This window comes from Elephas maximus, chromosome 1 (assembly GCF_024166365.1).
Source record: "Elephas maximus indicus isolate mEleMax1 chromosome 1, mEleMax1 primary haplotype, whole genome shotgun sequence".
In the NCBI taxonomy this organism is placed as follows: domain Eukaryota; kingdom Metazoa; phylum Chordata; class Mammalia; order Proboscidea; family Elephantidae; genus Elephas; species Elephas maximus.
The window spans coordinates 95,532,603-95,547,525 of NC_064819.1; the positions used below are offsets into that span (position 1 = coordinate 95,532,603).

A 14,923-nucleotide genomic window follows, 5' to 3' on the forward strand; every position below is an offset into this window, starting at 1 on the left:
AAGCGAAAGCCTCAGTCCGAAGGGGAGGGAACCACACTTTTTTTTTCCACATCCCCCTGCCCTTTCCAAGAAGAGATTGTGGGTGCCTGGAGGCCAGGAATATCGCCCTGGAGACAGGCGTCTGTGCTCCGGCTTCATGGAGGTTGAGGAAGGGTGGATAGTGGACTGTCAGAAGAAAGGGAGGGAGAAGAAAGGGATCACGGCCAGAGACGTCTACAGGCTGGGCATCCTCTGAAAACGGTTAAGGAGGGGGTAGGGTCGTATCCTCTAAAGGCATCGCCTCAGCCAGAAAGCTGGAAGTCAGCAGACAGGCCGGGAGCAAGAGGAGGGCTCCTAAGAGCATCATTTCATAAAACTAGGGGAAAGGTAGGAGTACGTGGGGGCTTGAGTTTGAGGACAGGTCCTGGGGCAACCGGCAGCAGACTGTACCCAAGTGTGTAGGGAAAATGGGAGCACCAAGCAGAGGGCTCAATCTCTGAATCTTTCAACGTGGTTCTCATAGGGCGCCTCCCTGTTCAACGATCTCCCTTATCTGCGGCCACCCACAAGGACACGCTCTGTCTGCTCTCTCCTCTCCGCGTAATTCTTCCTCGTTTTAGCTCTAGTGAGTTAACTCCTCTAAACTCCGCCTCTCCTTGCAAACAGAGCAGGACAAATCTGCCCAGCGACTGCTCACGTCACATGACTCTGGCCCTCCCTGAATGGAAGGTGTACGAAACAACCACGCCTCCTACGCTGAGGTTGCTCCGGCAGGTGCTGTTACTTCCGAGCCGGATGAGCGCTTCAGGAAAGGACCAGAGCTGGCGAGGTGGTGAAGGAGCGTGAGGCCTCACTCGCCCTCCACCTTCCGCCTCCCACCTCAGAAAGTCCACGGTTCTGAGCTGCAGCTGCTGGTAACCTGGAGGGCGCCGTCTGGGCTCTTGCTCGTCTTGGCGGGAGAGCGGCTGGTGGCAGCAGGAGCCATAGGAAATAGAAAACTTACGGGAGAAGATGGTACATTTAGGGCTGTGAAACATAGAGGATGCTAAAGGAAGGAGACAAGAGGACCCTGGGAAGTGTGCTGCAAAAGCTGTTGAAACATTAGGTACACCAGAAACACACCAGAAACCACAGTACAAAATACCCCGTTTATTATAAATATCAAGAATCCACAGGTTATTTACAGGCCAACATACTGCCTTCAGTTGTATTAGAAAGGAGCTGATTTCCCTTTTCTGTATATTCTGAATATTTCTCATGTTCAGAGTGCTATCCACACCTGGCTCTAAACCCAGTGACACTAAGGAGTTATAACCCCTATGGCCGTGGCATTATCAAGAAGTGCTTGGAGAGAAAAACTAGGTAACACTCATGGCAGAATTTCAGGCATCATCAAGGTTACATTTTAGGATGTAACTCCTTCTAGAAGCAGCTGCATACTCTGCCACTGATAAGATCTTCTTTGTTCCAAATTTTCCACCCCGAAGAGGAGGAAAAAAAACAAAAAAAGCAAAAGGAGGAAGATGGAGTGTGCAGGTCCAAGAAGTCTCTCATTCTGGAACATCTGACTCCCCAGGGGCCTGCACCATGGCTGAGTAGCGTCCGTGATTCTCCATTAGCTGCTGGTGGGTTCCTGCCTCACAGATGGTACCCCCTTCCAGAAAGAGGATTTGGTTAGCCCGCTCCACCAAGTTTAGACGCTGAGTGATGAGCAGAACAGACCGAGAGCACCGATGGGGGCTATCGTACAGGAGCTGCTCCACCTGAGAAAAGACAGATTCTGTCAGAGCTGGGGGCCACTCCCAAGGAAGACACTTGTGTTTCTAGGACTGGGACAGACCTCAGCAAGATCACCGCCACCTCTGCCAACAACCCCAAGGAGAGCTGAAGATTCCTGTTCTGAGTGCTTCTCTGTCAAATCTTTGTTTTGTTAAGGAATACTTATATGAGATGGCAAAAATGGGATAAAAGTAAGAGAGCTCTACAGAGAAACCCATAGAAGAGTGAAGGGTACTAAATCGTCTCGCCTCTATCCATGAACTGGGAATTTTTATATTGTTTTAAGGAAATATAATTTAGTGGTAAAGAGCATGAGCATTTAAGTCAAGCAGACCTGAATTTTGGTTCAGGTTCTGCTGCTCAGCTGCTGTATGTCCTTGAGCAGGTTGTTCAACCTTTCTCAGCCTCCATTTTGTCATCTGTACAAGGAGGATAACAACATCCAGATCACAAGGATTTATGATAAATAAATGAGTGAAGTAGGACATGGAAAGGGCCTAGTACCATATCTGGCACCTACTAAAAGCTCGATTAATTTTAGTTAATATTATTAGGATGGCCTTATGCTTGGCTCCAGAGACTCAGCATCAGTAGATAGTCTCTTTTAACTGGTTCTAGGTGTCCTGAGGAAAGGCTAATAGGAACTGGGTGATCTGGAGAAGCTAAGGGGGCTCAGAAAATCGCAAGGACTAGTTTGGATAATTATGATGTTAGTATGACTACCACGGGACGAGTAAAGGAAGAAAGACTGCGTGGCATATAGGCATTAAGAGGGTGACTCTCTCACCCGTGACTGATTGTCTGCATCCAGGGCACTGGTGGCATCATCCAGGATGAGTATGCGTGGTTTCCGGATCAGTGCTCGGGCCAAGGCCACTGCCTGTCGCTGACCCCCTGATAACTGGCTCCCGGCCTCACCTACCTCTGCAGAGACAAGAATGAGGTGAATAACTACATGTGTACAAGCATGCACACACACACACACACACCAAGGACTAACAGATGCATCTAAATAGGGGAGGTTTGGGGAAGGTGAATGGAGTTCTGAGAATGAAGGAGCCACAGGGGTAGGATCTTGTTGGAACTTCAAATGGATGTCACTGGGGCAGGAGGAACTGAAGAATGAAAGCAAGACTGTTGGGGTTTCAGTAAAGGTAATGGTATTTGGGTAGCGAGATGAATGGAGAGAGTACCTGTGTCATAGCCCTGAGGGAGTCTAGAGATGAAACTATGGGCTCCAGACTCCTTTGCAGCAGCTGTGATTTCTGCCATATCTGGCTCCTGGGTCATGCCATAGGCGATATTTTCTCGAAAACTTCTTCCAAACAGCTGTGGCTCTTGTCCCACTGCAGCCACCTGGGATGAAATACAGTAAATATTCAGAACAAGGAATGCAGGTGAGTTTTTATTTTGGGATTGAAAACTCAGAATCTTTATTGAGATCATATTACAACATCACACAACTTCTCTCCTGGTGACACCCGTCACCACCCAACGTCTTCTACCATTCACTAATCCTCCTTTTAGAATACTCAGTGAGAATGATCTTCTTATTTGATGCTCCCCATTCTCCCTATGCCACCTTCTCACTCACCTGTTTGTGCAAATAGCGGTGCTCATATTGGGGAAGGGGCTTGCCATCCAGCAGCAGCTGGCCCCCTGTGGGCTGGTACAGATTCTGCAGCAGGGCAGCCACTGTGCTCTTCCCGGACCCATTGGGCCCCACCAGTGCAGTCACTTCACCAGGACTAAGGGTGAACGTCAGGCCCTGAAGACCAGAGAGTCACACAATGAGAGACAGGCTGAAGCCCCCAATCCTGGGACTATCATTGTCTTGTTACATAGCATGATGTCTTACCCCAAAGAAGAAAAGAGAAAAATGGGAAAATATAACAACCTTCCAAAGAATAGAGATAGAAGATAAGGCAAAGACAAAGACTGAGCACCACTATGCCACACGCTTGATGTCAGATACCACCAGACAACAACAACAACAACAAAAAAAAAAAAACACATTCCACTGTGAAAAGAAAAAGCAAAGACAGAAGAATGGAGACACAGATTTTGCTGCAGCAATTCTTCTCCTTGGAAGCCCAAACTGGTTCTTGTATTTGGGGAAGCTTTGTAGAGCTGCCAAAAAAAAAAAAACAAACCCAGTGCCATCGAGTCAATTCCGACTCATAGTGACCCTACAGGACACAGTAGAACTACCCCATAGAGTTTCCAAGGAGCACCTGGCAGATTCAAACTGCCAACCCTTTGGTTAGCAGCCGTAGCACTTAACCACGATGCCACCAGGGTTTCCCTCTGTACAGCAGATGATACTTATCTTTGCCTTTGAAGGGCTAGGAAGGGTCTGTGCTTGGTAGGCTGAGGGCAGGAAGAAAATTTAGGATGGTAGAGTTGAGAGGTGGGATGATGGAATACAGGTATTTGTAAGTTGTACCTTCAGTACTGGAACATCTGGCTGGGTTGGGTAGGCAAAGGAGACATCTTGGAACTGGACATGGCCTTCCAAGTTCAAGGAAGCCAAAGGACCACTGGCTGGGCAACGAGGGGTACGGTCCAGGTATTCAAATATTTTCTCTGAGGAGCCCACAGCCTTCTGTACGCTGGGGTACGTAGAGAACAGAACCTGGAGAGGAGATATGAATAATGAGAAGGAGGTAGGGAGACCTAATTGGCTTGCCAAGGTTATGTGATATAAGAAGGATAAAGAATGGAAGGAAAGGAACACAGATGGTAATGCAATAGACGAAGGGAAAGCACCAGGGAGTGAAACTGGAGGGAACTCACCTCAATAGCTGTGGTGAACTGGATCTGGTAGAGAACAAATGCAACAAGGTTCCCACTGCTTACGGTCCCGCTTGTCACCAGCTGCCCACCAATGTACAGGATTCCCACCTTCAGCAACATCCCTGAGATCTGCGGATAGACCACAGAGAAAAAGGATTGTGGGAGCAAGATACAAGAGGGGCCATAAAGAACCATAGTCGTCAGCAACAAGGAGATACAAAGTTCCCTTCTGCCCAAGTGATAGTGGCCAGCTCAATAGATAAAAAAAAAAAAATGAATCAGAGAGACCCCAAGGGGTCATCATCATCATCACCATTATCGCCTTTGTTTGGGTAGCATTTTACTCTTCACAGAAGGCTTTCATGAACTTGATGTCATCCAACACTCCTATCAAGATCTCTATAAAGAAGGCCCTTATCATCCCTATTTTTTAAAGCAAGGAAATAGCCTCAGAGAAGGTTAAGTTACTTTCCCGTGACCACAGAGCAAGTAAATGGCAACATCAAGACAGGAATTTTTGATTGCTGGTCTAGTTCTCTTTCTGTTACATCACAGATGCCCCTATCCCTGGCTTCCACTATTCCCCAGGCTCTCACTAGCACACCCACAGCATCCCAGCACGAAATGGGCCCAGGTGCAGGGATTTATGGCTCCCAGAGCTTCTCTCAAGAAGCAAAGGAAGGCTCAAGAACTGGAAAACACAACTCCCTAAAAAGAGAGTTGGGAGGATTTTGAATACCATAGTGGAAAGAAGTCATCTAGAATACCTAAAAAGAGGGAGGGGTTAAGGACATTGAGTAGGGTAATTAAGCATCAGGTTGCTATGCTGAGAACACTGAACCAACCATTTCCCAGTGGAGGAAGAGTTGGGAGCAAGGTCATCGGAAAGGGAATGGAGTTGAGGCATCTCAGGGACAAAGGAATGGGTGCTCACACTGGTGGTCCAGAAGCTGACTGCATAGGCCAGTGCCTCCTGCTGGTTGAGTGTCTTCATTTCCCGTAGCTTTTGCCTAAACCTCCGGTCCTCACCCTCCTCATTGGCAAAGCTCCGGACTGTGGGCATAGCTGACAGGGCTTCAATGGCCACCTGGCTAGCCTCTGCCAGAGATTTCTGCACACGTACTGCCAGCAACTGTGGATACATGGAAAGATGTCACACAGGGTTAGAAAGCCATAATGGACACAAGTACCTGAGTTACCTGGTTGGAGATTAAAAGTAAGAAGAGGCAGAAAAACAAGTGAGAAAAAAATAAAATACAAGCATACCCCCTTGATATTAGATAGATACAGGTGACAGATAATAACTTAGAAAGGGCTGGGAGTCACATTCTTAAAGACACACTGTGGAGAGAAGTTAGAAGAGACGATACAAAGACTATGAAGATCAACAATGAGCAATCTAAGAACACAAGTTACAGGGATAAGCGTTCATGAAGATGGAGAATCAGTGAGGGTACCAAGAAGGTTGTACAGAAAGACATCTGACAGAAACTGAGTCTTCCAAATCTGGGAGACAAAGCGTCCATGTTGGTTAAGCCAACTTCCTGAACATACCTGGTGCCATTTTCCCAGCTTCTCAGGCAGAAGGAAGAGCAGAGGCAGGTTGACCAGGGTGACCATGGTGAGGGACACTGACTCCCAGAGCATGAGCCCCAAGAGACACAGCCCCCGTACCAGGTACCACATCAACAGGTTCAGCTTCTCACTCAGAGAATCACTCAGGGTGGATGTGTCATCTGTTACCCGAGATGTGATGGCACCTGCCAGAGATTGGGGAGAAAAGTGTGGTATGAATAAGAAGGGTTCCAAGTGATGAGAGGGACTAATAACAATCCAGGGTGCCAGGAGTACGGGTGTCAACATGGTGTTTTAAGGAGGCTGGGGCAAACAGATCATATGGGAGTATGGGGACATTTGGGAATCTCACTGCAGGGAGAAATAAGTATTAGAGCTGAGAAATCTAGCTAAAGACCATCATTTTAACTATGAGGAATTTGATGCCCATGTAAATTTTTCTTTCTGTAAAAGATTTCTGTTCCTTAAAGAATTTGTATGTCCCATGATTTTATGATATACACATAGGCAGAAAGAGTTTAAGCTGGTTGTATAATGGAGGTGGAGAAGAACAGATGGTGCCCCTGTAACCAGCAATGTACTAGGAATCAAAAGACTGGGGTTCTTCCCCCAAGCTTCTCTCAATCCATTAGGTGACATGCAATTTTCAGCATTTTGGGCCTAGACCTCAGTTTCCTTCTCTGGAAAATTAGGCATTAGGACTCCATGATCACAAAATTTCCAGGTTTGAAATTCCATGGTTTTTATTTAATGATATACAGGGATAGATTTATGGAAAAATCCTGAATGGAAAAACTATGTTTTACGGAAGGTAAAAAGAATAATTTGTGTTCAGACTAGAGGTATACCAAGAACAACAATGTGTGTGTAAAAACAAGAGACAGAGATATCAATATTATAAGTAAAGGATGTATGGGGATATAAAAAGTATATGGATCTGTAATGAAAGAGTTTTGTGACAAACCTGTTTGGTTCTGTTGGAAAAACTCTGTCTCTTGGCGGAGGACAGCCTGAAATACGTCTCCCTGCAGGCGGCTGTGCATGCGGCCCATGGTACTGTTATAGAGCCCGTCACCCAGGAATTCCAGCACTGCACTAGAGAGAGAAACGGAAAAAAAGGGCCAGGATGAGTGCTGGAGGATGGAGAGAAAAGGTCGCAGGTATCCACACAGAAGTGAACTTTGGAGCACAGCTCCAATTCCACTTCCTTATTTCTCTAGAGTGCACCAGTCTCAGCCTTCCATCCTCAGCCCCCAGACCTGGCTATGGTGAGAAGGGACATGAAAGTTATGTTTCTGGTGAAGCCAGGAGCTGCCCCATCTTGCAGAATCCAGTCAGCAAGGCGGCCGGTGAAGAATGGTATGGCCATCTCCCCTGGGTTGAAAGAGAACTCGGTCAGTCACAAATATTAAGTCTAAACATATCACCTCCAATCAGACTGCCCCCCATCACGTCCTCTTCCACCCTCACCATTATCCTTGAGGGCAGGGGCAGAAAGAAGACACTGGGGCCAGAATTCCACACCTGAATAGGAGGCCCTGCAACTCACAACCCAAGACCTTTCAGCGGTTTAAACAGGAAGCCTCATGTTAGAGATGAGAATGCTGCTCGGCGTGGCCCAGCGAATTAATGCCTGCGGCAGGACTGCAGTCCATGACTCCTCTCTCCCACCCTGCCCAGTGCTCTTTCCTCTACACCGGAGTGGTCTCCCCAAGACCCAGGCTGGGTCGCCTTCCGCCTCATCCACATTTCCCGGAACGGACACTACCCTGCCTCACTGACCATTACCCTTGATTTCCTGTTCAGTCCCCTATGTCCTACCCTCTTCCCCCTTACCGAGACAGGAAAAGATCAACAGGCCCAAAACGAGAGGGTAACGGCGTATCTCAGGGCCTATGCAGCGTAGTAGTCGAGTCACCACCTCTCCAGAGCCCCCCTGTCCGCCGAGCACCCATAAGCTCTCGAATTTGTGCCACAGAATGGCTGCGGGCAGCGCCGCGGCGTAGCTGAGGACGAAGGCGTCGGGGCGACCTGCCCAGTGAAGCAGTTTGGTGCTCTCAATGTTCCTGGGGACGCCCCACGATCTCAGTTCTCGAAACGAGGCAAGTCCCGGCAGGGCCAAGCCCAACGCTGCCGCCAGTGGCTCCAAAACAGCCAGCCAGCCCTGGCCTCGTACGCTTTCGCTCTTGGAGTCGACCGTGGCCCTGAGGACCCCGCGGGCCCCAAGCCACAGCACTGCCCAGCGGCCCAAACCCACCGCCCAGACCCGGAGCAGCGGCGGCACCACGGGCACCAGCAAGGAGACTATGCCGGGCAGCGCTCGCCGGAGCAGCACCCAGTCCCCGAGAAGCAGCAGCGTCGCCCCCAGCCACGCGCAGCAAGCTCGGGGGAGGCGGAGGCACCCTCCAGGAGCAGGGGGCCCCGAGGTGGCCATTGGCGCGCAGGCCCTGTCCTGCGTGCCGTCCCGGCCTGGGTTCTCCGATGTCCCCGCTGGGTCCGGCTCTGTCCGAGTCTGCGAGCGAGTCGGCGCTGGGGCTGCGGCCTGGAGGAGGGAGTAGGGACGCGCCGGGGCGGGGCTCCCGGAAGGCCCGGGGAGCCGGCTGAGCCTGGGAGCGCGGGCCAGAAGAGCAGCCGCTTAGCGGAAAGAGAAATCGAAAGCGGCCGCGGGCTCGCTCGGTCCGCCCACTTCCAAACGCGGCCCGCCCAGACGATTTCAGGAGCTGGCGCTGAAATCAATTCTGGGGCTCTGGGGCGTAGCCCTAGTGCTGCGTCTTCAGGCAGTCCGTTCCTTCCCCTCCCGACTTGTCCCACGGGATCCCCTGGCCCTGACTTTCCCACCCTCGCTTCCGAGCTCGGCTCTTTCGTCACCTGTCTCCGGGCAAATCTGCCCCGCACAGGTTAGCATCCCACGCCAAGACTCCCCGGGAGGACACCGGCGCCCCCTGGCGGGCATAAGGAAGGGGCGGGGCTGTGGGCAACGCGCCGCACACTGCCCGCGGTCAGGAACCGCCGCCCCAGGCAGCTCAGAGCGCGACACCAGGCCGGGATGCTGCGCGCGGGAGCACCAGCCGGGGACGTCCCCGGAGCCGGAGAAGTCCACACCGGGGTAATGATTCTGGGCTTGAGGGCTAGCAGAGGGACGAAGGAGGTAGATCGGCAGGAGACCCTGAAAGCGCCGAGAAGCGAACGTGAAGACTAATATGAGTGTGGGGAAATGGCTTGTTGCAGCAGTGCTTGCACCCCGCAAAGAACATAGGGTGTCTCTACTCCGTAGGAGGTCACCTGGGGGGGGGCTCGAAGGGACGGGGCTTGTGAAGGGGGGCTGCTTCGGCTCTTAGCTGGAAGCGTCAAGGGGAAGCTGCTCTAAGGCGCTTTCGCTTTCACTCTTACCATCTAGATAGGGGGCTGATTAAATCAAGAGAGCGGGTGGGACGGTGCAAAGACATGAGGAAATGGTGTCCTGAGTGAAGTTGGACAACATTTTGGGAGAGGGGAATACGGGCACTGATTGAGAAGGGTCAACTCATCACACAGACCTTTGGTATACTTGCCCCGGAGTTAACTCATAGCCCGAGCACCGATAATGGGGGCTCCGTGTGAGCCGGTGGTGCTCTTTCCTAGCTTGGCCCAGGAAGGTTCCTCCTTGCCTCAGGTGCTGCCGCGCTGTCTTCCCTCTGTCTTCCCTGCCCACTCCTACATGCCTGCTGGGGGACTTTGCCCAGGCTGAGCGCCTAGCACAGACGGCAGCCCCAAGGCTGGCTAGCTTCTGCTCCCAGGCTATTGCCACCACTCTTGGTTTGGAAGCAGGTCTCTTATAGAGTAAAAACCTCTAGGATGGGATTGCGCCTGTCCGGAGGCACTTCTGTTCGTGGTAAATCTGTAGTCAGAAAGCACGTTCAGGTCAATATCCCTGAGGGCCTGAGTAACCACGGGGTAGTGAAAAAAGTAGCAGATAAGCCATTTACAAGTTAGAAAATCTCCCCTTACCGCCAAACGAGCAGTGAAAAGAAGGAAGTAGAAATCAGAGGAAGCTATAGGAGTTAGACCTGGGTTAACAGCTCTGCTATTAATTCTACATAATCTTGAATAAGTCACTTGCCTTCTCTATGACTCGGTTTCCTCATTTGAACCAAATGATCTCAGCAGGAGTAGAGGAAGGGTAACTTTATCCTCCTTCACTCCTCATTCTTTTCTTGACCTGGAAAAGTCAACTCCAACTTCCCAATCATAGCCTGTCTTGGTGCAGACCTCTCCTGGCTACTTGAGAAATCTGCTACTCCTGATTAGAGACTCTTTGGGCAAAACTTTTATTTTAAACTGTCTCACGTGTTCTTTGCTGCTTTCCTCCTTCCCTGACTTGGTTCTGCTCACCACTGGCCAGTGTTTTCCATTGTTCAGTAAACTGAAAGTGCTCACTCCTGACTAAGTAGGGTTGAAGGGTGGAGGATTTGCCCCCCCCAAAAAAAACCTGACCTTCTTTCCCACATTCTTAGTAACTTCCTCTGTTTTCAGTTTGTACCACATCTGCACACACTGGAGCATGCAACAAGCACATACGTGGAGATAATTCACTTGTGGGGCTACTTCATATACACTCATATGAGCCCTTTCCTCAAAGGAAGCACTTCTGCCTCTAGGAGCCTCACCGCCCCCCCCCCCATCTCTGTCTTTAGAGTGGAAAGGATTCCACTTAAGGAACTTGGGGTTTAGGTATGCGATTCTACGTTGTACCACAGCCAGGCTGCGACATTCCCCTGCAGCCAGGTGAGATAAAAAGAGAAGGCAGAAGGGGAGAAAAATCCCCGTACTGGGAATCAGCTCTGGCCTGAATTACTGTGTGACCTTGAACCAGTCATGTTTTATCTCTGGGAGTGTTTCCTCATCTGTTGCATGTGGGTCTCAAGGCTCTTCCTGCTCTGATATTCCACTCTGTGTGTCTCTGCAGACAACCATCATGGCAGTGGAGTTTGACGGAGGCGTCATTATAGGGTCTGATTCCCGGGTGTCCGCAGGGTGAGTAGCAGTCAGTGAAGGTGTGTGGATTTGGAAGGAAACTAATGGCCCCGAATATGCATTTTTCTTACCCATTCATAGAAAGACTGACAGACTGGAGCTTTGGAGGAAATGGAGTTGACCTTTCAGGAAGGAGAAGCCATGATAATAAGAAATTGGGTGGGTGGTTGGGTCTCCAAAATCATAGAGCAGGATCTGGGATCTGAACACGTACATAGCCTGTCCTGGCAGTGAACAGGGATTAATATAAAGGAATAGGAACTGAGAGGGGGACAGGCAGGGCCCTCCCTCCCTCTGTGTTTAGGGGTAGAAGAGATGGTTCTGCCAAGCTGATATTCTGGTTTCTCATTTATCATGTGGTGAACTAATTTTGTCTCTTCCCCACACCTGGTCACGGTTTCTTCACATGCAAAATGAATAGGTGGGATTAGATCCATATTGCTTATATTATATTCCAGAGAACACTAAATGCCCTCAAGATGGTTACTAGCAAAGGAAAATTGATCAGAGGAATATCTTTTTTAATGTCTCAACTAAGTATTTTTTGTTAAGTTATAAATTTTATCCTGAAACTAAATCTAATTTTGATTAATACTTGCAGTAAATCATTTATCTATGAGATTGTTATTTTTTTTCTTTCTGCTTTAATCCAAGTATTAAATTTCCTGCACTCTATGGCTGTTCTCTTGTCAAATAAGTTTGACAGACACTGGGTAATTAACCTGAAAAATTTCTGGCAACTCTAACATTCAGGACTGTTGACTCCTTCTTGGCAGAGAGGCGGTGGTGAACCGAGTGTTTAACAAGCTGGCCCCCCTACACCAACACATCTACTGTGCACTCTCTGGTTCAGCTGCTGATGCCCAGGCCGTGGCAGACATGGCCACCTACCAGCTGGAGCTCCATGGGTATGCATCTCCACTGGCACTGGGATCCTGACTCCACACCCACTAGAGTGCCTGCAATCTGCAAACCCTTGTATCGTGTCCTATTCCAGAAGTGCTCCCTTGGGAAGTGAAAAAATTTGTTTTGGCTCCAACTTTTATTAGCTTTCAACTGATCCTTGAATCTCTCTAAGCCGGTTTCTACATCTATAAAGTGGGGATAATAGTACCTATCCTATCCTTCAGGGCTGGGCTCTTTCATCACCTGTTTCTGGGCAGATCTGCCCCACACAGGTTAGCGTACTGTGTAAAGCCTTATCCAGAGGACATGGGTGCCCAATGATGGGCATGGGGAATGGGTGGGGCTCCACACACAGGCCCTTGAAACACGTAGTCCCATGTCATTCTTTGCTCTTTCGTGTGGATGAGTCTTGTCTCACACCCGGCTTGTGTGTGGAGACTCCCATAATGCCCAGCACGTTCCTTAGCACTTAGGAAGTTTTTCCCAGGTACTTGAGTAATTGTGTAAAACAAACATGATTATTTTGAGAATCAAATGATGTATGCAGAAGCGGTTTAAAACTGCAAATTGCTACGCAAATATAAATAATGAAGAAGAAAATGATGTGGCCCCACCATATCAAGCAAAGTTCTTTCCAGTTGCCATCGAGTCAGTTCCACCTCATGGTAACCCCACGTGTATCAGGGTACAACTGCTCCATAGGGTTTTCAATGGCTGATCTTTCAAAAGTAGATCACCAGGATTTTCTTACAAGGCACCTCTGGATGGACTCGAACCACCAACCTTTCAGCTAGTAGTCAAGTCCTTAACCATTTGTATCACCCAGGCAAAGTTACTGTATGAGGAGTCAAGGTCATTGGGGCAGAAGCAAAGTTAATCTGGGTTTACCCACAAGGATAGGGTCCTTGCACCAAAGGGAGTTATGTGATTGGAGGGTGGGGGTGGTCAGTTGGACGCTTCTTACCAATTGGTGGCGTGGAACTTAAGCTGGAGTTTGAATTATTGCAACTATAGGTTTCAGGCGTCACTTGGCAGGGATAGTGGTAATGGCACAGGAGGTGGAACTTCAGGAAATTAAATTAACTCCTATTCCTAACAATTCCTTTAGGATGGAACTGGAAGAACCTCCTCTTGTTCTGGCTGCTGCTAACGTGGTGAGGAATATCACATATAAGTACCGGGAGGACCTGTCTGCACATCTCATGGTAGCTGGCTGGGACCAACGTGAAGGGGGCCAAGTGAGTCCCTCCCAATCCACTTCCTCTCTTGGGGTTCCACATTTCCTGTAGAGGGAGATGGAGGTTGTATGTCATTCAAGCAATGAGTTCCAAAGACATTGCCCCTAAATGCATAGTGCAGAGTCTCAGCTGTTGGGGTATGAGGTCCTGAGGCTTCCCTGCATAATGGGAAGGCCGCCTGTTTATCTCAGTGAGAAGAAGAGAGTGGATGCTTCTTTCGTCTGACCTGAGGATGTCCCCCCTAGGTATATGGAACCCTGGAAGGAATGCTGAATCGACAGCCCTTTGCCATTGGTGGCTCCGGCAGCACTTATATCTACGGTTATGTGGATGCAGCATACAAACCAGGCATGTCCCCTGAGGAATGCAGGCGCTTCACCACAGATGGTAATTGACTAAGTGGAAGGGAACCTGGGAGGATTATTTAAACATGGGAAGAAAATGGATTATGAGGATTAGGAAGAGGAATACATGGGTGATCATTTCCTGTATCAACTGGGACGTTTTTGAGAGTAGAAGTGAGCAGGACAAATGCTGAACTGGATGGGACTTCAGGAAAATAGGCATAAGCCAGGACTGTCCTGAGTAAACCATATTAGGATGTATGCTGAGTGTAAGAACCAGTGGTGTGCTAGAACTGGCTTGGGCCAGCTCACAAGAGACAATTGCTAAGTATTAAGGGATTTTTTGAGTTGCTTGTTACACTGTTGAGAACTTGACATTGAGCATGGTGGGAGTATTTACACCATAGACACTGGAAGATGCTACAAATCAAGGCTTTTTTTCCCAAATGGTTTACTAGCACACGACTAAATATGTTCCTCTGGGAGATGGCTTTTGAAGTCTGAAAGTGGTAGGACGGGTGGATGGTGGCGGGGGGCGGGGTGGGGTGGAGGAAAAGACTTTTGAAGCTAAACCATTCTCTTTCCCTCTCTCCAACTTGAAACTCTCTGCAGCTATCACCCTGGCCATGAGCCGGGATAGCTCCAGTGGGGGCGTCATCTACCTGGTCACTATCACAGCTGCTGGTGTGGATCATCGAGTCATCTTGGGCGATGCGCTGCCAAAATTTTATGATGAGTGAAACTTCCTCAGGCTTCCCTTTCTTATTTTGTATAAACTCTCTGGGACCAGAACCTGGTATGGTCAACTGGAAATGGGTGCTCAGGGAGATGAAGCTTAGTGGAGGGGAGGCTTCTTTCCTCCCAGATGCCAGCACATTCTTCTTATTCTTTTGGCTCCAGGCCTTTCCCAGAGGAAACTGTGGGAACTACACTAGAACTAGAAAGAGCCCTATACATGACAGGTCGTCATGTACTGCACAAGTATGAAATATTAGCAGCAATAAAATCTCATGCTGATGCCTGAGGGATGAGGGTACAAGTGAAGAGTTGAGACTCATTTCTTTACTGCTAAGACTGGGCAGATAAGACAACAACACACACGAGAATTAGCTAAGAGCTCCAACAAACTCAACATGTAAAAGAATTCCTTTCATAGTGCCTAAATATTTTGGGGACATCTGTAAATTTCAAATAATAACAATAACAAGAACCAAAAAAAGGCTACGTTCATTAAGTCAGACATTGACATTATAAATGTTATCTCTCTTTGAACCCAAACAAAAAAAAACCTAC

The 14,923-nt window shown here is 49.0% G+C and overlaps 2 protein-coding genes across 2 annotated transcripts; one reads left to right on the forward strand and one right to left on the reverse strand.

Annotated features, from left to right (window-relative positions):
• Positions 1-1,108: 1,108 nt before the first annotated feature.
• TAP1 (transporter 1, ATP binding cassette subfamily B member) lies at positions 1,109-8,887 on the reverse strand. Its single transcript, XM_049889825.1, has 11 exons — positions 7,966-8,887; positions 7,389-7,503; positions 7,094-7,224; positions 6,109-6,314; positions 5,489-5,686; positions 4,555-4,683; positions 4,205-4,393; positions 3,353-3,526; positions 2,952-3,114; positions 2,546-2,682; positions 1,109-1,742 (listed from the first exon to the last, which is right to left on the reverse strand). The coding sequence occupies exons 1-11, from the start codon at positions 8,561-8,563 to the stop codon at positions 1,530-1,532; spliced, it is 2,253 nt and encodes a 750-aa protein (XP_049745782.1). The 5' UTR covers positions 8,564-8,887; the 3' UTR covers positions 1,109-1,529.
• Positions 8,888-9,077: 190 nt separating this feature from the next.
• Positions 9,078-14,674, forward strand: PSMB9 (proteasome 20S subunit beta 9). The gene is made up of 6 exons (XM_049889985.1): positions 9,078-9,235; positions 11,075-11,142; positions 11,919-12,050; positions 13,157-13,286; positions 13,532-13,673; positions 14,243-14,674. Exons 1-6 carry the CDS (start codon positions 9,176-9,178, stop codon positions 14,368-14,370), a joined length of 660 nt encoding a protein of 219 aa, XP_049745942.1. The 5' UTR covers positions 9,078-9,175; the 3' UTR covers positions 14,371-14,674.
• The last annotated feature ends 249 nt before the right edge of the window (positions 14,675-14,923 follow it).